The sequence below is a fragment of the Hyla sarda genome, unplaced genomic scaffold (assembly GCF_029499605.1).
Source record: "Hyla sarda isolate aHylSar1 unplaced genomic scaffold, aHylSar1.hap1 scaffold_3041, whole genome shotgun sequence".
NCBI classification, from domain to species: domain Eukaryota; kingdom Metazoa; phylum Chordata; class Amphibia; order Anura; family Hylidae; genus Hyla; species Hyla sarda.
Genome location: NW_026609761.1, coordinates 1 through 23,619, shown reverse-complemented (window position 1 = coordinate 23,619; position 23,619 = coordinate 1). Strand labels below are relative to the sequence as shown.

Genomic DNA, 23,619 nt, shown 5'->3' with positions numbered 1-23,619 from the left:
CTCTCGGGGGGGAGGGGCTTACCATACCATGTGATGCCGGGCTGGTCCATGCTCTCGGGGGGGAGGGGCTTACCATACCATGTGATGCCGGGCTGGTCCATGCTCTCAGAGGGGAGGGGCTTACCATACATGTGATGCCGGGCTGGTCCATGCTCTCAGAGGGGAGGGGCTTACCATACCATGTGATGCCGGGCTGGTCCATGCTCTCGGGGGGGAGGGGCTTACCATACCATGTGATGCCGGGCTGGTCCATGCTCTCGGGGGGGAGGGGCTTACCATACCATGTGATGCCGGGGCTGGTCCATGCTCTCAGAGGGGAGGGGCTTACCATACATGTGATGCCGGGCTGGTCCATGCTCTCAGAGGGGAGGGGCTTACCATACCATGTGATGCCGGGCTGGTCCATGCTCTCAGAGGGGAGGGGCTTACCATACATGTGATGCCGGGCTGGTCCATGCTCTCAGAGGGGAGGGGCTTACCATACCATGTGATGCCGGGCTGGATCCTTACCTCTAGTTCATTCTCATCGAATATTCCCAGCAGATTATCAGGTATAAGTTCATTCAGTCCTGAGAGGAGGAAACGTGGAGGTCAGCGCAGGTCACATGACTGCATACAACTTGTACCAGCCAATCCGCTCACCTTTCAGGAAATGCTCCACCTCCTCCCGCACCTGATTACACAGGCGGTGCTGCGCCAGGAGGTTCAGGTAATAAATCTTATTGTCATTAGTGACGGGAACCTGAGCGCCCCCGGGGACCAGCTCCACCATCTGAAGGAAAGAGAGGGGTAGTAAAGGCTGCTGCGGGACGCCAGGGGGGGTGGGGGGGGGGGGGGCAGCTGCTGCGGGACGCCAGAGGGGGAGGGGGGCGGGCAGCTGCTGCGGGACGCCAGAGGGGGAGGGGGGCGGACAGCTGCTGCGGGACGCCAGAGGGGGAGGGGGGCGGACAGCTGCTGCGGGACGCCGGGGGGCAGCTGCTGCGGGACGCCGGGGGGGGGGGGGCAGCTGCTGCGCGGACGCCAGAGGGGGAGGGGGGGCGGACAGCTGCTGCGGGACGCCAGAGGGGGAGGGGGGCGGACAGCTGCTGCGGGACGCCAGAGGGGGAGGGGGGCGGACAGCTGCTGCGGGACGCCAGAGGGGGAGGGGGGGCGGACAGCTGCTGCGGGACGCCGGAGGGGGAGGGGGGGCGGACAGCTGCTGCGGGACGCCGGAGGGGGGGGGGGGCGGACAGCTGCTGCGGGACGCCGGGGGGGGGGCGGACAGCTGCTGCGGGACGCCGGGGGGGGGGGGGGGGGGGCAGCTGCTGCGGGACGCCGGGGGGGGGGGGGGGGGGGGGGGCAGCTGCTGCGGGACGCCGGGGGGGGGGCAGCTGCTGCGGGACGCCGGGTGCAGCTGCTGCGGGACGCCAGAGGGGGGCCCTGCTGCGGGACGCCAGAGGGAGGGGGGGGGCTTGGGGGGCAGCTGCTGCGGGACGCCAGAGGGGGGGGGGCAGCTGCTGCGGGACGCCAGAGGGGGGGGGGGGCAGCTGCTGCGGGACGCCAGGGGGGGGGGGGGCAGCTGCTGCGGGACGCCAGAGGGGGGGGGGGGGCCAGCTGCTGCGGGACGCCAGAGGGGGGGGTATCAGCTGCTGCGGGACGCCAGAGGGGGGGGGGGGGCAGCTGCTGCGGGACGCTGCTGCGAGACGTGTGATGTCACGTCTGTATAGTGTACAGGGGGGGCGGCTGTCATGTGATGTCACGTCTGTATAGTGTACAGGGGGGGCGGCTGTCATGTGATGTCACGTCTGTATAGTGTACGGGGGGGGGGCGGGGCGGCTGTCGTGTGATGTCACGTCTGTATAGTGTACGGGGCGGCTGTCGTGTGATGTCACGTCTGTATAGTGTACGGGGGGGGCGGCTGTCGTGTGATGTCACGTCTGTATAGTGTACGGGGGGGGGCGGGGCGGCTGTCGTGTGATGTCACATCTGTATAGTGTACAGGGGAGGCGGCTGTCGTGTGATGTCACGTCTGTATAGTGTACAGGGGGGCGGCTGTCATGTGATGTCACGTCTGTATAGTGTACAGGGGGGGCGGCTGTCGTGTGATGTCACGTCTGTATAGTGTACAGGGGGCGGCTGTCGTGTGATGTCACGTCTGTATAGTGTACGGGGGGGGCGGCTGTCGTGTGATGTCACGTCTGTATAGTGTACAGGGGGGGGCGGCTGTCGTGTGATGTCACGTCTGTATAGTGTACAGGGGGGCGGCTGTCGTGTGATGTCACGTCTGTATAGTGTACAGGGGGGGGCGGCTGTCGTGTGATGTCACGTCTGTATAGTGTACAGGGGGGGGGGCGGCTGTCGTGTGATGTCACGTCTGTATAGTGTACAGGGGGGGGCGGCTGTCGTGTGATGTCACGTCTGTATAGTGTACAGGGGGGGGCGGCTGTCGTGTGATGTCACGTCTGTATAGTGTACAGGGGGGGGCGGCTGTCGTGTGATGTCACGTCTGTATAGTGTACAGGGGGGGGCGGCTGTCGTGTGATGTCACGTCTGTATAGTGTACGGGGCGGCTGTCGTGTGATGTCACGTCTGTATAGTGTACAGGGGGGGGGCGGCGGCTGTCGTGTGATGTCACATCTGTATAGTGTACAGGGGGGGCGGCTGTCATGTGATGTCACGTCTGTATAGTGTACAGGGGGGGCGGCTGTCGTGTGATGTCACGTCTGTATAGTGTACAGGGGGGGGCGGCTGTCGTGTGATGTCACGTCTGTATAGTGTACAGGGGGGGGCGGCTGTCGTGTGATGTCACGTCTGTATAGTGTAAAGGGGGGGGCGGCTGTCGTGTGATGTCACGTCTGTATAGTGTACAGGGGGGGCGGCTGTCATGTGATGTCACGTCTGTATAGTGTACAGGGGGGGGCGGCTGTCGTGTGATGTCACGTCTGTATAGTGTACGGGGCGGCTGTCGTGTGATGTCACGTCTGTATAGTGTACAGGGGGGGGCGGCTGTCGTGTGATGTCACGTCTGTATAGTGTACAGGGGGGGGGCGGCTGTCGTGTGATGTCACGTCTGTATAGTGTACGGGGCGGCTGTCGTGTGATGTCACGTCTGTATAGTGTACAGGGGGGGGCGGCTGTCGTGTGATGTCACGTCTGTATAGTGTACAGGGGGGGGCGGCTGTCGTGTGATGTCACGTCTGTATAGTGTACGGGGCGGCTGTCGTGTGATGTCACGTCTGTATAGTGTACAGGGGGGGGCGGCGGCTGTCGTGTGATGTCACATCTGTATAGTGTACAGGGGGGGCGGCTGTCATGTGATGTCACGTCTGTATAGTGTACAGGGGGGGGGCGGCTGTCGTGTGATGTCACGTCTGTATAGTGTACAGGGGGGGGCGGCTGTCGTGTGATGTCACGTCTGTATAGTGTACAGGGGGGGGGCGGCTGTCGTGTGATGTCACGTCTGTATAGTGTAAAGGGGGGGGCGGCTGTCGTGTGATGTCACGTCTGTATAGTGTACAGGGGGGCGGCGGCTGTCGTGTGATGTCACGTCTGTATAGTGTACAGGGGGGGGGCGGCTGTCGTGTGATGTCACGTCTGTATAGTGTACAGGGGGGGGGCGGCGGCTGTCGTGTGATGTCACGTCTGTATAGTGTACGGGGGGGGGCGGGGCGGCTGTCGTGTGATGTCACGTCTGTATAGTGTACAGGGGAGGCGGCTGTCGTGTGATGTCACGTCTGTATAGTGTACGGGGGGGCGGCTGTCGTGTGATGTCACGTCTGTATAGTGTACAGGGGGGGGCGGCTGTCGTGTGATGTCACGTCTGTATAGTGTACAGGGGGGGCGGCTGTCGTGTGATGTCACGTCTGTATAGTGTACAGGGGGGGGCGGCTGTCGTGTGATGTCACGTCTGTATAGTGTACAGGGGGGGGGGCGGCTGTCGTGTGATGTCACGTCTGTATAGTGTACGGGGGGGGGGGGGGGGTGGGGCGGCTGTCGTGTGATGTCACGTCTGTATAGTGTACAGGGGAGGCGGCTGTCATGTGATGTCACGTCTGTATAGTGTACAGGGGGGGGCGGCTGTCATGTGATGTCACGTCTGTATAGTGTAGGGGGGGGCGGGGCGGCTGTCGTGTGATGTCACGTCTGTATAGTGTACGGGGGGGGGCGGCTGTCGTGTGATGTCACGTCTGTATAGTGTACAGGGGGGGGCGGCTGTCGTGTGATGTCACGTCTGTATAGTGTACGGGGGGGGCGGGGCGGGGCGGGGCGGCTGTCGTGTGATGTCACGTCTGTATAGTGTACAGGGGGGGGCGGCTGTCGTGTGATGTCACGTCTGTATAGTGTACAGGGGGGGGCGGCTGTCGTGTGATGTCACGTCTGTATAGTGTACGGGGGGGGGCGGGGCGGGGCGGCTGTCGTGTGATGTCACGTCTGTATAGTGTACAGGGGGAGCGGCTGTCGCGTGATGTCACGTCTGTATAGTGTACGGGGGGGCTGTCATGTTACCACAGGACAGAGACATTTCCCATCACACATCTGGGCCCTGACCTTCTCCAGCTGACCCCCACGTCCATACTTCTCCTCAGCAAACACCAGGTCGGCTTCACAAACGTCATGGGTTAAAATGTAGAGAACCTTTGACTGGAAAAAATCCGGGTCGTCTGTCTCAAAGTACTAGAGAGGAAGAGAGGAAGATGATGAGTGTGTGGGCCGGGACCATGTCTGCCCCCAGGGCAAGGTCAAAATAACTGGGCGGAGTCACCATCACTGAGCGGGGTCACACACAGGACTGTAAGGGGAGGTCACCATCACTGAGCGGGGTCACACACAGGACTGTAAGGGGAGGTCACCATCACTGAGCGGGGTCACACACAGGACTGTAAGGGGAGGTCACCATCACTGAGCGGGGTCACACACAGGACTGTAAGGGGAGGTCACCATCACTGAGCGGGGTCACACACAGGACTGTAAGGGGAGGTCACCATCACTGAGGGGGTCAGACACAGGACTGTAAGGGGAGGTCACCATCACTGAGCGGGGTCACACACAGGACTGTAAGGGGAGGTCACCATCACTGAGCGGGGGTCACACACAGGACTGTAAGGGGAGGTCACCATCACTGAGCGGGATCACACACACAGGACTGTAAGGGGAGGTCACCATCACTGAGCGGGGTCACACACACAGGACTGTGAGGGGAGGTCACCATCACTGAGCGGGGTCACACACAGGACTGTAAGGGGAGGTCACCATCACTGAGCGGGGTCACACACAGGACTGTAAGGGGAGGTCACCATCACTGAGCGGGGTCACACACACAGGACTGTAAGGGGAGGTCACCATCACTGAGCGGGGTCACACACAGGACTGTGAGGGGAGGTCACCATCACTGAGCGGGGTCACACACACAGGACTGTAAGGGGAGGTCACCATCACTGAGCGGGGTCACACACACAGGACTGTAAGGGGAGGTCACCATCACTGAGGGGGTCACACACAGGACTGTAAGGGGAGGTCACCATCACTGAGCGGGGTCACACACACAGGACTGTAAGGGGAGGTCACCATCACTGAGCGGGGTCACACACAGGACTGTAAGGGGAGGTCACCATCACTGAGCGGGGTCACACACAGGACTGTAAGGGGAGGTCACCATCACTGAGCGGGGTCACACACACAGGACTGTAAGGGGAGGTCACCATCACTGAGCGGGGTCACACACACAGGACTGTAAGGGGAGGTCACCATCACTGAGCGGGGTCACACACAGGACTGTAAGGGGAGGTCACCATCACTGAGCGGGGTCACACACAGGACTGTAAGGGGAGGTCACCATCACTGAGCGGGGTCACACACACAGGACTGTAAGGGGAGGTCACCATCACTGAGCGGGGTCACACACAGGACTGTAAGGGGAGGTCACCATCACTGAGCGGGGTCACACACAGGACTGTAAGGGGAGGTCACCATCACTGAGCGGGGTCACACACAGGACTGTAAGGGGAGGTCACAATCACTGAGCGGGGTCACACACAGGACTGTAAGGGGAGGTCACCATCACTGAGCGGGGTCACACACAGGACTGTAAGGGGAGGTCACCATCACTGAGCGGGGTCACACACACAGGACTGTAAGGGGAGGTCACCATCACTGAGCGGGGTCACACACACAGGACTGTAAGGGGAGGTCACCATCACTGAGCGGGGTCACACACACAGGACTGTAAGGGGAGGTCACCATCACTGAGCGGGGTCACACACACAGGACTGTAAGGGGAGGTCACCATCACTGAGCGGGGTCACACACACAGGACTGTAAGGGGAGGTCACCATCACTGAGCGGGGTCACACACAGGACTGTAAGGGGAGGTCACCATCACTGAGCGGGGTCACACACAGGACTGTAAGGGGAGGTCACCATCACTGAGCGGGGTCACACACAGGACTGTAAGGGGAGGTCACCATCACTGAAGGGGTCACACACAGGACTGTAAGGGGAGGTCACCATCACTGAGCGGGGTCACACACAGGACTGTAAGGGGAGGTCACCATCACTGAGCGGGGTCACACACACAGGACTGTAAGGGGAGGTCACCATCACTGAGCGGGGTCACACACACAGGACTGTAAGGGGAGGTCACCATCACTGAGCGGGGTCACACACACAGGACTGTAAGGGGAGGTCACCATCACTGAGCGGGGTCACACACAGGACTGTAAGGGGAGGTCACCATCACTGAGCGGGGTCACACACAGGACTGTAAGGGGAGGTCACCATCACTGAAGGGGTCACACACAGGACTGTAAGGGGAGGTCACCATCACTGAGCGGGGTCACACACACACAGGACTGTAAGGGGAGGTCACCATCACTGAGCGGGGTCACACACAGGACTGTAAGGGGAGGTCACCATCACTGAGCGGGGTCACACACACAGGACTGTAAGGGGAGGTCACCATCACTGAGCGGGGTCACACACAGGACTGTAAGGGGAGGTCACCATCACTGAGCGGGGTCACACACAGGACTGTAAGGGGAGGTCACCATCACTGAGCGGGGTCACACACAGGACTGTAAGGGGAGGTCACCATCACTGAGCGGGGTCACACACACAGGACTGTAAGGGGAGGTCACCATCACTGAGCAGGGTCACACACAGGACTGTAAGGGGAGGTCACCATCACTGAGCGGGGTCACACACAGGACTGTAAGGGGAGGTCACCATCACTGAGGGGGTCAGACACAGGACTGTAAGGGGAGGTCACCATCACTGAGCGGGGTCACACACACAGGACTGTAAGGGGAGGTCACCATCACTGAGCGGGGTCACACACAGGACTGTAAGGGGAGGTCACCATCACTGAGCGGGGTCACACACAGGACTGTAAGGGGAGGTCACCATCACTGAGCGGGGTCACACACAGGACTGTAAGGGGAGGTCACCATCACTGAGCGGGGTCACACACACAGGACTGTAAGGGGAGGTCACCATCACTGAGCGGGGTCACACACACAGGACTGTAAGGGGAGGTCACCATCACTGAGCGGGGTCACACACAGGACTGTAAGGGGAGGTCACCATCACTGAGCGGGGTCACACACACAGGACTGTAAGGGGAGGTCACCATCACTGAGCGGGGTCACACACACAGGACTGTAAGGGGAGGTCACCATCACTGAGCGGGGTCACACACAGGACTGTAAGGGGAGGTCACCATCACTGAGCGGGATCACACACACAGGACTGTAAGGGGAGGTCACCATCACTGAGCGGGGTCACACACACAGGACTGTGAGGGGAGGTCACCATCACTGAGCGGGGTCACACACAGGACTGTAAGGGGAGGTCACCATCACTGAGCGGGGTCACACACAGGACTGTAAGGGGAGGTCACCATCACTGAGCGGGGTCACACACACAGGACTGTAAGGGGAGGTCACCATCACTGAGCGGGGTCACACACAGGACTGTGAGGGGAGGTCACCATCACTGAGCGGGGTCACACACACAGGACTGTAAGGGGAGGTCACCATCACTGAGCGGGGTCACACACACAGGACTGTAAGGGGAGGTCACCATCACTGAGGGGGTCACACACAGGACTGTAAGGGGAGGTCACCATCACTGAGCGGGGTCACACACACAGGACTGTAAGGGGAGGTCACCATCACTGAGCGGGGTCACACACAGGACTGTAAGGGGAGGTCACCATCACTGAGCGGGGTCACACACAGGACTGTAAGGGGAGGTCACCATCACTGAGCGGGGTCACACACACAGGACTGTAAGGGGAGGTCACCATCACTGAGCGGGGTCACACACACAGGACTGTAAGGGGAGGTCACCATCACTGAGCGGGGTCACACACAGGACTGTAAGGGGAGGTCACCATCACTGAGCGGGGTCACACACAGGACTGTAAGGGGAGGTCACCATCACTGAGCGGGGTCACACACACAGGACTGTAAGGGGAGGTCACCATCACTGAGCGGGGTCACACACAGGACTGTAAGGGGAGGTCACCATCACTGAGCGGGATCACACACACAGGACTGTAAGGGGAGGTCACCATCACTGAGCGGGGTCACACACACAGGACTGTGAGGGGAGGTCACCATCACTGAGCGGGGTCACACACAGGACTGTAAGGGGAGGTCACCATCACTGAGCGGGGTCACACACAGGACTGTAAGGGGAGGTCACCATCACTGAGCGGGGTCACACACACAGGACTGTAAGGGGAGGTCACCATCACTGAGCGGGGTCACACACAGGACTGTGAGGGGAGGTCACCATCACTGAGCGGGGTCACACACACAGGACTGTAAGGGGAGGTCACCATCACTGAGCGGGGTCACACACACAGGACTGTAAGGGGAGGTCACCATCACTGAGGGGGTCACACACAGGACTGTAAGGGGAGGTCACCATCACTGAGCGGGGTCACACACACAGGACTGTAAGGGGAGGTCACCATCACTGAGCGGGGTCACACACAGGACTGTAAGGGGAGGTCACCATCACTGAGCGGGGTCACACACACAGGACTGTAAGGGGAGGTCACCATCACTGAGCGGGGTCACACACACAGGACTGTAAGGGGAGGTCACCATCACTGAGCGGGGTCACACACACAGGACTGTAAGGGGAGGTCACCATCACTGAGCGGGGTCACACACAGGACTGTAAGGGGAGGTCACCATCACTGAGCGGGGTCACACACAGGACTGTAAGGGGAGGTCACCATCACTGAGCGGGGTCACACACACAGGACTGTAAGGGGAGGTCACCATCACTGAGCGGGGTCACACACAGGACTGTAAGGGGAGGTCACCATCACTGAGCGGGGTCACACACAGGACTGTAAGGGGAGGTCACCATCACTGAGCGGGGTCACACACAGGACTGTAAGGGGAGGTCACCATCACTGAGCGGGGTCACACACAGGACTGTAAGGGGAGGTCACCATCACTGAGCGGGGTCACACACACAGGACTGTGAGGGGAGGTCACCATCACTGAGGGGGGGGGGGGGGGTCACACACAGGACTGTCTGTCACGTGATTGGCTGCCATACCTTATAGTGCATACGGAGGCCGATGATCTGCGCCAGGAAGGATCGGGTGAATCGCGCCCTCACCAGCTGCTCGTACCCTCCGCCCTGAGACGACTCAAACAGACACTTACCGACCACCCGACCGGCAAACTCGTACAACTTCAGGCGGATCCCAGGGGGGCGGCAGGGGTTAGGGTGAACCTAAGAGAGGGCACAGGAGACATCACAGAGACCATACCATACCGCTCAGAGACAGTCCCATACTGCTGAGAGACATCACAGAGACAGTCCCATACTGCTGAGAGACATCACAGAGACAGTCTCATACTGCTGAGACATCACAGAGACAGCCTCATACAGTTGCACAGCACTCACCAGGCCTTGACTTGTGTCACTAAATCTCGTGAACAGTCTGTTGTTGGTATCAAAGAGAAGTTTACAGATCAACTCGAACCACTCCCGGCGCGGGCCACCCCAGTCCAGAGCTGTCACATAGAGAGCAAATGTGAGACTGCAAGACAGAGTGACAGACAGACACCCACAGAAGCAGAGGAGACCGCACCATACAGACCCCCGCTCTCACCTTCCTCATCCTGAAATATCACCTCAAAGCTTTTGCTCCAGTCTGAGGAAGAGAAGTTTCTTGTTGCTCGAAGTGACTGAGAAAAGATTATGTGTGATGAGTGTGAGTGACGGGTGACATGAGTGAGTACAGAGAACACTACTCCTCACACTCTCCAGTGAGTACAGAGAACACTACTCCTCACACTCTCCAGTGAGTACAGATAACACTACTCCTCACACTCTCCAGTGAGTACAGATAACACTACTCCTCACACTCTCCAGTGAGTACAGAGAACACTACTCCTCACACTCTCCAGTGAGTACAGAGAACACTACTCCTCACACTCTCCAGTGAGTACAGATAACACTACTCCTCACACTCTCCAGTGAGTACAGATAACACTACTCCTCACACTCTCCAATGAGTACAGATAACACTACTCCTCACACTCTCCAGTGAGTACAGATAACACTACTCCTCACACTCTCCAGTGAGTACAGAGAACACTACTCCTCACACTCTCCAGTGAGTACAGATAACACTACTCCTCACACTCTCCAGTGAGTACAGATAACACTACTCCTCACACTCTCCAGTGAGTACAGAGAACACTACTCCTCACACTCTCCAGTGAGTACAGAGAACACTACTCCTCACACTCTCCAGTGAGTACAGATAACACTACTCCTCACACTCTCCAGTGAGTACAGATAACACTACTCCTCACACTCTCCAGTGAGTACAGAGAACACTACTCCTCACACTCTCCAGTGAGTACAGAGAACACTACTCCTCACACTCTCCAGTGAGTACAGAGAACACTACTCCTCACACTCTCCAGTGAGTACAGATAACACTACTCCTCACACTCTCCAGTGAGTACAGATAACACTACTCCTCACACTCTCCAGTGAGTACAGAGAACACTACTCCTCACACTCTCCAGTGAGTACAGAGAACACTACTCCTCACACTCTCCAGTGAGTACAGAGAACACTACTCCTCACACTCTCCAGTGAGTACAGAGAACACTACTCCTCACACTCTCCAGTGAGTACAGAGAACACTACTCCTCACACTCTCCAGTGAGTACAGAGAACACTACTCCTCACACTCTCCAGTGAGTACAGAGAACACTACTCCTCACACTCTCCAGTGAGTACAGAGAACACTACTCCTCACACTCTCCAGTGAGTACAGAGAACACTACTCCTCACACTCTCCAGTGAGTACAGAGAACACTACTCCTCACACTCTCCAGTGAGTACAGAGAACACTACTCCTCACACTCTCCAGTGAGTACAGATAACACTACTCCTCACACTCTCCAGTGAGTACAGAGAACACTACTCCTCACACTCTCCAGTGAGTACAGAGAACACTACTCCTCACACTCTCCAGTGAGTACAGAGAACACTACTCCTCACACTCTCCAGTGAGTACAGAGAACACTACTCCTCACACTCTCCAGTGAGTACAGAGAACACTACTCCTCACACTCTCCAGTGAGTACAGAGAACACTACTCCTCACACTCTCCAGTGAGTACAGAGAACACTACTCCTCACACTCTCCAGTGAGTACAGATAACACTACTCCTCACACTCTCCAGTGAGTACAGAGAACACTACTCCTCACACTCTCCAGTGAGTACAGAGAACACTACTCCTCACACTCTCCAGTGAGTACAGAGAACACTACTCCTCACACTCTCCAGTGAGTACAGAGAACACTACTCCTCACACTCTCCAGTGAGTACAGAGAACACTACTCCTCACACTCTCCAGTGAGTACAGAGAACACTACTCCTCACACTCTCCAGTGAGTACAGAGAACACTACTCCTCACACTCTCCAGTGAGTACAGAGAACACTACTCCTCACACTCTCCAGTGAGTACAGATAACACTACTCCTCACACTCTCCAGTGAGTACAGAGAACACTACTCCTCACACTCTCCAGTGAGTACAGATAACACTACTCCTCACACTCTCCAGTGAGTACAGGTAAGACTACTACTCACACTCTCCAGCAGTGAGTGGCGGCTGACCCTCAGGGTGATCTTGCTGCGGTTCTTCTTACAGTGAATCAGCTTAAGCTCCTTCTGGAAGAAACTGACTTTATCCTGGAAGGTCTCGGACCCCCCTAAGACACAGAATGGACACAGCTACAAGTGTGCACTCACAGCGCTCACTAGTGTCCACGCAGTCACATGACACCGCCATCACTTTCTTACCAATGTTCAGGTGCAGAAAGCGGGTGAAGGTGGCAGCCATGATGTTTCGGTCCTTGCAGCTGATCTCTATGGGGGGCTGTAGCCCATCATCCACTTGTAAGGAGAGAAGACCGTGCAGGGGGTCCGGGGGCAGGTAGAGGAACTGGGGAAAAAGAATTGGAGGGATTAGATAAAACATAGCCGCACCCTAACCACAGGGCTCTGCATCCATAGGGGGATGATGACAACACGGAACCCACCATAATGATCTCCTCCAGAGCATCAGACCCCTCAGAACCCACCATAATGATCTCCAACAGTGCATCAGACCCCTCAGAACCCATCATAATGATCTACAGAGCATCAGACCCCTCAGAACTCACCATAATGATCTCCTTCAGAGCATCAGAACCACCATAATGATCTCCAACAGAGCATCAGACCCCTCAGAACCCACCATAATGATCTCCAACTGTGCATTAGACCCCTCAGAACCCATCATAATGATCTACAGAGCATCAGACCCCTCAGAACCCACCATAATGATCTCCAACTGTGCATTAGACCCCTCAGAACCCATCATAATGATCTACAGAGCATCAGACCCCTCAGAAATCACCATAATGATCTCCTACAGAGCATCAGACCCCTCAGAACCCACCATAATCTCCTACAGAGCATCAGACACCTCAGAAATCACCATAATGTAACATGTTTTGCTATACACATGTTTATTCCCTTTGTGCGTATTGGAACTAAACCAAAAAAGGAGGAAAAAAAGCAAATTGGACATAATGTCACCAAACTCCAAAAATGGTCTGGACAAAATTATTGGCCCCTTAACTTAATATTTGGTTGCTCCCCCTTTGGAAAAAATAAGTGATATCAGTGTCTTCCTATAACCATCAATAAGCTTCTTACACCCCTCAGCCGGAATGTTGGACCACTCTTCCTATAAGCATCAATAAGCTTCTTACACCTCTCAGCCTGAATGTTGGACCACTCTTCCTATAACCATCAATAAGCTTCTTACACCTCTCAGCCGGAATGTTGGACCACTCTTCCTTTACAAACTGCTCCCGGTCTCTTATTGGACGGCGCCTTTTCCCAGCAGTAATTATAAGATCTCTCCACAGGTGATCAATGGGATTTAGATCTGGACTCATTGCTGACACTTCAGAACTCTCCAGCGCTTTGTTGTCATCCATTTCTGGGGCTTTCTGACGTATGTTTGGGGTCATTGTCCTGCTGGAAGACCCAAGATCTCGGACACCAACCCAGCTTTCTAACACTGGGCTGTACAGTGCGACCCAAAATCCATTGGTAATCCTCAGATTTCATGATGTCTTGTACACATTCAAGGCTCCCAGTGCCAGAGGCAGCAAAACAACCCAAAACATCACTGACCTCCCCCATATGTCACTGTAGGTGCTGTGTTCTTTTCTTTGTAGGTAAACAGTAGAATGATTTGCTTTACCAAAAAGATCTATCTTGTCTCATCTGTCCACAAGACGATTTCCCAGAAGGATTCTGGTTACTCAAGTTCATTTTGGTAAAATGTAGTCTTGTTTTTTTCTGTCTCTGTGTCAGCAGTGGGGTCCTCCTGGGTCTCCTGCCATAGCAGGGTCCTCCCGGGTCTCCTGCCATAGCGGGGTCCTCCCGGGTCTCCTGCCATAGCGGGGTCCTCCCGGGTCTCCTGCCATAGCGGGGTCCTCCCGGGTCTCCTGCCATAGTGGGAGCCTGCAGGACAACTTGAATATCTTTGGAACTTGTTTGGGGCTGCTTATCCACCATCCGGACTATCCTGCGGTGACACCTTTCATCAGTTTTTATCTTCCGTCCTCGCCCAGGGAGATTATCTACAGTGCCATGGGGTGTAAACTTCTTGATAATGTTGCGCACTGTGGACAAAGACAAATCTAGATCTCTGGAGATGGACTTGTAACCTGGAGATTGTTGATATTTTTCCACAGTTTTGGTTCTCAAGTCCTCAGACAGTTCTCTTCTCCTCTTTCTGTTCTCTTCTCCTCTTTCTGTTCTCTCCTCCTCTTTCTGTTCTCTTCTCCTCTTTCTCTTGTCCATGCTTAGTGTGGCACACACAGACACACAATGCAAAGACTAAGTGAACTTCTCTCCTTTTTATCTGCTTTCAGGTGTGATTTTTATATTGCCCACACCTGTTACTTGCTTCAGGTGAGCTTAAATGAGCATCACATGCTTGGAACAGTCTTATTTATCCACAATTTTAACCCCTTAAGGACTCAGCCCATTTTGGCCTTAAGAACTCTTACAATTTAATTTTTACGTTTTCATTTTTTCCTCCTCGCCTTCTAAAAATCATAACTCTTTTATATTTTCATCCACAGACTAGTATGAGGACTTGTTTTTTGCGCGACCAGTTGTCCTTTGTAATGACACAACTCATTATATCATAAAATGTATGGCGCAACCAAAAAACACTTTTTGTGGGGAGATTAAAACGAAAAACGCAATTTTGCTAATTTTGGAAGGTTTCGTTTTCACGCCGTACAATTTATGGTAAAAATGACGTGTGTTCTTTATTCTGAGGGTCAATACAATTAAAATGATACCCATTATTACATACTTTTATATTATTGTTGCGCTTAAAAAAAATCACAAACTTTTTAACCAAATTAGTACGTTTATAATCCCTTTATTTTGATGACCTATAACTTTTTTATTTTTTCGTATAAGCGGCGGTATGGGGGCTCATTTTTTGCGCCATGATCTGTACTTTTTTTTGATACCACATTTGCATATAAAAAACTTAATACATTTTTTATAATTTTTTTTTTAAATAAAATGTATTAAAAAAGTAGGAATTTTGGACTTATTTTTTTTTTTTTCGTTCACGCCGTTAACTGTACGGGATCATTAACATTTTATTTTAATAGTTCGGACATTTATGCACGCGGCGATACCAAATATGTCTATAAAAATAAATTTTTACGCTTTTTGGGGGTAAAATAGGAAAAAACGGATGTTTTACTTTTTTATTGGGGGAGGGGATTTTTAATTTTTTTTTTTTTTACTTTAACTTTTTTTTTTACACTTGAATAGTCCCCATAGGGGACTATTCATAGCAATACCATGATTGCTAATACTGATCTGTTCTATGTATAGGACATAGAACAGATCAGTATTATCGGTCATCTTCTAGTATTGTCTGCTCGATCACAGACCAGAGCAGGAGACGCCGGGAGCCGCACGGAGGAAGGAGAGGGGACCTCCGTGCGGCGTTATGAATGATCGGATCCCCACAGCAGCGCTGCGGGCGATCCGATCATTCATTCAAATCGCGCACTGCCGCAGATGCCGGGATCTGTATTGATCCCGGCACCTGAGGGGTTAATGGCGGACGCCCGCGAGATCGCGGGCGTCGGCCATTGCCGGCGGGTCCCTGACTGCGATCAGCAGCCGGGATCAGCCGCGCATGACACGGGCATCGCTCCGATGCCCGCGGTTATGCTTAGGACGTAAATGTATGTCCTGGTGCGTTAAGTACCACCTCACCAGGACGTACATTTACATCCTGCGTCCTTAAGGTGTTAAAAGGGGCCAATTAGAGATGAGCGAACTTACAGTAAATTCGATTCGTCACAAACTTTTCGGCTCGGCAGTTGATGACTTTTCCTGCATAAATTAGTTCAGCTTTCAGGTGCTCCCGTGGGCTGGAAAAGGAGGATACAATCCTAGGAGACTCTTTCCTAGGACTGTATCCACCTTTTCCAGCCCACCGGAGGACCTGAAAGCTGAACTAATTTATGCAGGATAAGACATCAACTGCCGAGCTGAGAAGTTCGTGACGAATCAAATTTACTTTAAGTTCGCTCATCTCTAGTGCCAATAATTTTGTCCAGACCATTTTTGGAGTTTGGTGACATTAGGTCCAATTTGCTTTTTTTGCTCCCTATTTTGGTTTCGTTCCAATACACACAAAGGGAATAAACATGTGTATAGCAAAACCTGTGTTACTGCAATCCTTTCCTGTGAGAAATACTTTACCCCATCATAATTATCGCTTCTAGAGCATCAGACCCCTGAGATCCCACCATAATGATCTCCTATAGAGCAGCAGACCCCTCAGAACCCACCATAATCATCTCCTGTAGAGCATCAGACCCATCAGAACCCACATAATGATCTCCTAAAGAGCATCAGATGTCTCAGAATCCCCCATAATCATCTCCTGTAGAGCATCAGACCCCTCAGAACTCACCATAATGATCTCCTATAGAGCATCAGACCCCTCATAAACCACCCTAATAATCTCCTATAGAGCAGCAGACCCCTCAGAACCCACCATAATCATCTCCTGTAGAGCACCAGACCCATCAGAACCCACATAATGATCTCCTAAAGAGCATCAGATGCCTCAGAATCCCCCATAATCATCTCCTGTAGAGCATCAGACCCCTCAGAACCCACCATAATGATCTCCTATAGAGCATCAGACCCCTCAGATCCCACCTTAATTATCGCTTCCAGAGCATCAGACCCCTCAGAACTCACCATAATGATCTCCTATAGAGCATCAGAACCTTCAGAAATCACCATAATGATCTCCTATAGAGCATCAAACCCCTGATACCCCACCATAATGATCTCCTATAGAGCATCAGACCCCTCAGAACACACCATAATGATCTCCTACAGAGCATCAGACCCCTCAGAACACACCATAGTTATCGCTTCTAGAGCAACAGACCCCTCACCATAATGATCTCCTCCAAAGCATCAGATCCCTCAGAACTCACCATAATGATCTCCTATAGAGCAGCAGACCGCTCAGAACCCACCATAATGATCTCCTACAGAGCATCAGACCCCTCAGAATCCACCATAATGATCTCCTATAGAGCATCAGACCCCTCAGAACTCACCATAATGATCTCCTATAGAGCAGCAGACCGCTCAGAACCCACCATAATGATCTCCTACAGAGCATCAGACCCCTCAGAATCCACCATAATGATCTCCTATAGAGCATCAGACCCCTCAGAACTCACCATAATGATCTCCTATAGAGAGTGTAAACACCCTCCCCCCCACCACTCCATGTATGGCCGGTCTCCCCCCTCTCAGACTTTGCTCAACCTGCATGTATAGCTGATATGAGGAAAATTCTTGTTTTTTGTGACTATGTATGTGCAAAATTCATAAACATTATGCACTCTTATATTTTGCTAAGAAAAAAAAAATTATATATTAATAATAATGATAATAAGAAATATAATAAAAATAATTAAAAATAACGAGGAAGGAAGGAGAGAAAGGAAGGAGAAAAAGAAGGAAGGAGAGGAAGAAGGAAGAAAGGAGAGGAAGAAGGAAGGAGAGGAAGAAAGAGAGGAAGGAGGAAGGAGAGGAAGAAGGAAGGAGAGGAAGAAGGAAGGAAGAAGGAAGGAGAGGAAGAAGGAAGGAGAGGAGGAAGGAAGGAGAGGAAGGAGGAAGGAAGGAGAGGAAGGAGGAAGGAAGGAGAGGAAGGAAGGAAAGAGGAAGAAGGAAGGAGAGGAAGGAGAAGAAGGAGGAAGGAGAAGAAGGAGAGGAAGGAAAAGAAGGAAGGAGAGCAAGAAGGAAGGAGAATAAGGAAGGAGAGGAAGAAGGAAAGAAGGAGAGGAAGACAGAAGAAGGAAGGAGAAGAAGGAAGGAGAAGAAGGAAGGAGAAGAAGGAGGAAGGAGAGGAAGAAGGAAGTAGAGGAAGAAGGAATGAAGGAGAGAAAGGAGAGGAAGAAGGAAGTAGAGGAAGAAGGAAGGAGAGGAAGAAGGAAGGAGAGGAGAGGAAGAAGGAAGGAGAGGAAGAAAGAGAGGAAGGAGAGGAAGGAGGAAGAAGGAAGGAAGAAGGAAGGAGAGGAAGAAGGAAGGAGAGGAAGGAGGAAGGAAGGAGAGGAAGGAGGAAGGAAGGAGAGGAAGGAAGGAAAGAGGAAGAAGGAAGGAAAGAGGAAGAAGGAAGGAGAGGAAGGAGAAGAAGGAGGAAGGAGAAGAAGGAGAGGAAGGAAAAGAAGGAAGGAGAGGAAGAAGGAAGAAAGGAGAGGAAGAAGGAAGGAGAGGAAGAAAGAGAGGAAGGAGGAAGGAGAGGAAGAAGGAAGGAGAGGAAGAAGGAAGAAGGAAGGAGAGGAAGAAGGAAGGAAGGAGAGGAAGGAAGGAAGGAAAGAGGAAGAAGGAAGGAGAGGAAGGAGAAGAAGGAGGAAGGAGAAGAAGGAGAGGAAGGAAAAGAAGGAAGGAGAGCAAGAAGGAAGGAGAATAAGGAAGGAGAGGAAGAAGGAAAGAAGGAGAGGAAGACAGAAGAAGGAAGGAGAAGAAGGAAGGAGAAAAAGAAGGAAGGAGAGGAAGAAGGAAGAAAGGAGAGGAAGAAGGAAGGAGAGGAAGAAAGAGAGGAAGGAGAGGAAGAAGGAAGGAGAGGAAGAAGGAAGGAGAGGAAGAAGGAAGGAGAGGAAGAAGGAAGGAGAGGAGGAAGGAAGGAGAGGAAGGAGGAAGGAAGGAGAGGAAGGAGGAAGGAAGGAGAGGAAGGAAGGAAAGAGGAAGAAGGAAGGAGAGGAAGGAGAAGAAGGAGGAAGGAGAAGAAGGAGAGGAAGGAAAAGAAGGAAGGAGAGCAAGAAGGAAGGAGAATAAGGAAGGAGAGGAAGAAGGAAAGAAGGAGAGGAAGACAGAAGAAGGAAGGAGAAGAAGGAAGGAGAAGAAGGAGGAAGGAGAGGAAGAAGGAATGAAGGAGAGGAAGAAGGAAGTAGAGGAAGAAGGAAGGAGAGGAAGAAGGAAGGAGAGGAGAGGAAGAAGAGGAAGAAGGAAAGAAGGAGAGGAAGACGGAAGAAGGAAGGAGAAGAAGGAAGGAGAAGAAGGAGGAAGGGGAGGAAGAAGGAAGTAGAGGAAGAAGGAATGCAGGAGAGAAAGGAGAGGAAGAAGGAAGTAGAGGAAGAAGGAAGTAGAGGAAGAAGGAAGGAGAGGAAGAAGGAAGGAGAGGAAGAAGGAGAGGAGGAAGGAGAGTAAGAAGGAGAGGAAGGAAGGAAGGAGAGGAAGAAGGAAGGAAGGAAGGAAGGAGAGAAAGGAGGAAGGAAGGAGATGAAGAAGGAAGGAGAGGAAGAAGGAAGGAGAAGAAGGAAGGAGAGGAGGGAAGAAGGAATGAAGGAGAGGATGAAAGGAAGAAGAGGAAGAAGGAAGGAGAGGAAGAAGGAAGGAGAGGAAGAAGGAAGGAGAGGAAGAAGGAAGGAGAGGAAGGAGGAGGAAGGAGAGGAAGGAGGAAGGAGAGGAAGAAGGAAGGAGAGGAAGAAGGAAGGAGAGGAAGAAGGAGAGGAAGAAGAAGAAGGAAGGAAGGAGAAGAAGAAGGAGGGAGGAAGGAAGGAGATGAAGGAAGGAAGGAGAATAAGGAAGGAGAATAAGGAAGGAGAGAAAGGAAGAAGGAAGGAGAATAAGGAAGGAGATGAAGAAGAAAGGAAGGAGAGGAAGAAGGAGAGGAAGAAGGAGAGGAAGAAGGAGAGGAGGAAGGAGAGGAGGAAGGAGAGGAGGAAGGAGAGGAAGAAGGAGAGGAAGGAGAGAAAGGAGAGAAAGGGGAGGAAGAAAGGAGAGGAAGAAAGGAGAGGAAGAAAGGAGAGGAAGAAAGGAGGAGGAAGGAGAAGGAAGGAGAGGAAGAAGGAAGGAGAGGAAGAAGGAAGGAGAGGAAGAAGGAAGGAGAGGAAGAAGGAAGGAGAGGAGAGGAAGAAGGAAGGAGAGGAAGAAAGAGAGGAAGGAGGAAGGAGAGGAAGGAGGAAGAAGGAAGGAAGAAGGAAGGAGAGGAAGAAGGAAGGAGAGGAGGAAGGAAGGAGAGGAAGGAGGAAGGAAGGAGAGGAAGGAGGAAGGAAGGAGAGGAAGGAAGGAAAGAGGAAGAAGGAAGGAAAGAGGAAGAAGGAAGGAGAGGAAGGAGAAGAAGGAGGAAGGAGAAGAAGGAGAGGAAGGAAAAGAAGGAAGGAGAGGAAGAAGGAAGAAAGGAGAGGAAGAAGGAAGGAGAGGAAGAAAGAGAGGAAGGAGGAAGGAGAGGAAGAAGGAAGGAGAGGAAGAAGGAAGAAGGAAGGAGAGGAAGAAGGAAGGAGAGGAGGAAGGAAGGAGAGGAAGGAGGAAGGAAGGAGAGGAAGGAAGGAAAGAGGAAGAAGGAAGGAGAGGAAGGAGAAGAAGGAGGAAGGAGAAGAGAGGAGAGGAAGGAAAGAAGGAAGGAGAGCAAGAAGGAAGGAGAATAAGGAAGGAGAGGAAGAAGGAAAGAAGGAGAGGAAGACAGAAGAAGGAAGGAGAAGAAGGAAGGAGAAAAAGAAGGAAGGAGAGGAAGAAGGAAGAAAGGAGAGGAAGAAGGAAGGAGAGAAGAAGAGAGGAAGGAGGAAGGAGAGGAAGAAGGAAGGAGAGGAAGAAGGAAGGAGAGGAAGAGGAAGGAGAGGAAGAAGGAAGGAGAGGAAGGAAGGAAGGAGAGGAGAAGGAAGGAGAGGAGGAAGGAAGGAGAGGAAGGAGGAAGGAAGGAGAGGAAGGAGGAAGGAAGGAGAGGAAGGAAGGAAAGAGGAAGAAGGAAGGAGAGGAAGGAGAAGAAGGAGGAAGGAGAAGAAGGAGAGGAAGGAAAGAAGGAAGGAGAGCAAGAAGGAAGGAGAATAAGGAAGGAGAGGAAGAAGGAAAGAAGGAGAGGAAGACAGAAGAAGGAAGGAGAAGAAGGAAGGAGAAGAAGGAGGAAGGAGAGGAAGAAGGAATGAAGGAGAGGAAGAAGGAAGTAGAGGAAGAAGGAAGGAGAGGAAGAAGGAAGGAGAGGAGAGGAAGAAGAGGAGAAGGAAAGAAGGAGAGGAAGACGGAAGAAGGAAGGAGAAGAAGGAAGGAGAAGAAGGAAGGAGAAGAAGGAGGAAGGGAGGAAGAAGGAAGTAGAGGAAGAAGGAATGCAGGAAGAAAGGAGAGGAAGAAGGAAGTAGAGGAAGAAGGAAGTAGAGGAAGAAGGAAGGAGAGGAAGAAGGAAGGAGAGGAAGAAGGAGAGGAGGAAGGAGAGGAAGAAGGAGAGGAGGAAGGAGAGTAAGAAGGAGAGGAAGGAAGGAAGGAGAGGAAGAAGGAAGGAAGGAAGGAAGGAAGGAGAGAAGAAGGAGGAAGGAAGGAGAGGAAGAAGGAAGGAGGAGGAAGAAGGAAGGAGAAGAAGGAAGGAGAGGAGGGAAGAAGGAATGAAGGAGAGGAAGAAAGGAAGAAGGAGGAAGAAGGAAGGAGAGGAAGAAGGAAGGAGAGGAAGAAGGAAGGAGAGGAAGAAGGAAGGAGAGGAAGGAGGAGGAAGGAGAGGAAGAGGAAGGAGAGGAAGAAGGAAGGAGAGGAAGAAGGAAGGAGAGGAAGAAGGAGAGGAAGAAGAGAAGGAGGAAGGAGAGGAAGAAGGAGGGAGGAAGGAAGGAGATGAAGGAAGGAAGGAGAAGAAGGAAGGAGAATAAGGAAGGAGAGAAAGGAAGAAGGAAGGAGATAAGGAAGGAGATGAAGAAGAAAGGAAGGAGAGGAAGAAGGAGAGGAAGAAGGAGAGGAAGAAGGAGGGAAGAAGGAAGGAGGAGGAAGGAGAGTAAGAAGGAGAGGAAGGAAGGAAGGAGAGGAAGAAGAGGAAGGAAGGAAGGAAGGAAGGAGAGAAAGGAGGAAGGAAGGAGATGAAGAAGGAAGGAGAGGAAGAAGGAAGGAGAAGAAGGAAGGAGAGGAGGAAGAAGGAATGAAGGAGAGGATGAAAGGAAGAAGAGGAAGAAGGAAGGAGAGGAAGAAGGAAGGAGAGGAAGAAGGAAGGAGAGGAAGAAGGAAGGAGAGGAAGGAGGAGGAAGGAGAGGAAGGAGGAAGGAGAGGAAGAAGGAAGGAGAGGAAGAAGGAAGGAGAGGAAGAAGAAGAAGGAAGGAAGGAGAAGAAGAAGGAGGGAGGAAGGAAGGAGATGAAGGAAGGAAGGAGAATAAGGAAGGAGATGAAGAAGAAAGGAAGGAGGAGGAAGAAGGAGAGGAAGAAGGAGAGGAAGAAGGAGAGGAAGAAGGAGAGGAGGAAGGAGAGGAGGAAGGAGAGGAAGGAGAGAAAGGAGAGAAAGGGGAGGAAGAAAGGAGAGGAAGAAAGGAGAGGAAGAAAGGAAGGAGGAAGAAAGGAGGAGGAAGGAGAAGGAAGGAGAGGAAGAAGGAAGGAGAGGAAGAAGGAAGGAGAGGAAGAAGGAATGAAGGAAGAAGGAATGAAGGAGGAAGGAGAGGAAGAAGAAAGGAGAGAAGGAAGGAGAGGAGGAAGGAGAGGAGGAAGGAGAGGAAGGAAGGAGAGGAAGGAGGAAGGAGAGGAGAGGAAGGAAGGAAGAGGAAGGAGGAAGGAAGGAGAGAAAGAAGGAAGGGGAGGAAGGAGAGAAAGGAGAGGAAGGAGGAAGGAAGGAGAGGAAGAAGGAAGGAGAGGAAGAAGGAAGGAGAGGAATGAAGGAAGAAGGAATGAAGGAAGAAGGAATGGAGGAAGGAGAGGAAGGAGAGGAAGAAGGAAGGAGAGGAAGAAGGAAGAAAGGAGAGGAAGAAGAAGAGGAGGAAGAAGGAAGGAGAGGAAGAAGGAAGGAGAGGAAGAAGGAAGGAGAGGAAGAAGGAAGGAGAGGAAGAAGGAAGGAAGGAGAGGAAGGAAGAAGGAAGGAGAGGAAGAAGGAAGGAGAGGAAGAAGGAAGGAGAGGAAGAAGGAAGGAGAGGAAGAAGGAAGGAGAGGAAGAAGAAAGGAGAGGAAGAAGGAAGAAGGAAGGAGAGGAAGGTGAAAGGAAAGGAAGAAGGAAGGAAGGAGGGAGAGGAAGAAGGAAGGAGAGGAAGGTGAAAGGAAAGGAAGGAAGGAGAAGAAGGAGAGAAAGGAAGGAAAGGAAAGAAAGGAAAGGCAAGGAGAAGAAGGAAAGGAAGGAGGAGAAAGAAGAAGGAAGGAAGGAAGGAAGGAAGGAAGGAAGAAGAGAAAGAAAGTACGCTTACAGGTGAAGTACGGATGCAAAAGTTTTTGCTCAATTTTAAAACATTTCCATAAAATAAAGCATAAGAAAAACACACACAAATTCAAAAAACTCCGGCCCCCGAGAAGGGGGACACGATTCCCGGTCTGCGCACAGAGGAGGAAATATTCGCCGGACACCACAGATAAGACATTCCGGGAATTCTAACCAATCAGCTGATTTCTCCATAGAATATATAAACACCTCCCCCCCAGGCCGATGCGAGCGTTACCCACCTTGGTGCCAGGACACACCCGGAAAGTGAAGAGACGCCAAAGGAATGATCTTCAGGTAAAACTCCTTCACCGAGAGTTGCTGCAGAAGAAAAACAGCAGGATAAGGAGATGGTCGCAACACCCAGGTG

At 52.6% G+C, this 23,619-nt stretch overlaps 1 protein-coding gene across 1 annotated transcript; it reads right to left on the bottom strand.

Annotated features, from left to right (window-relative positions):
* Nucleotides 1-328: 328 nt before the first annotated feature.
* AREL1 (apoptosis resistant E3 ubiquitin protein ligase 1) lies at nt 329-23,570 on the bottom strand (the record flags this gene model as incomplete). Its single annotated transcript, XM_056553432.1, is given in 10 exon segments — nt 329-569; nt 643-772; nt 4,528-4,653; nt 9,556-9,735; nt 9,910-10,019; nt 10,118-10,193; nt 12,122-12,243; nt 12,335-12,476; nt 23,492-23,530; nt 23,532-23,570. Coding segments are annotated over 10 exon segments (1,205 nt in total), but the record flags the coding sequence as incomplete, so codon positions are not given.
* Between the last annotated feature and the right edge of the window lie 49 nt (nt 23,571-23,619).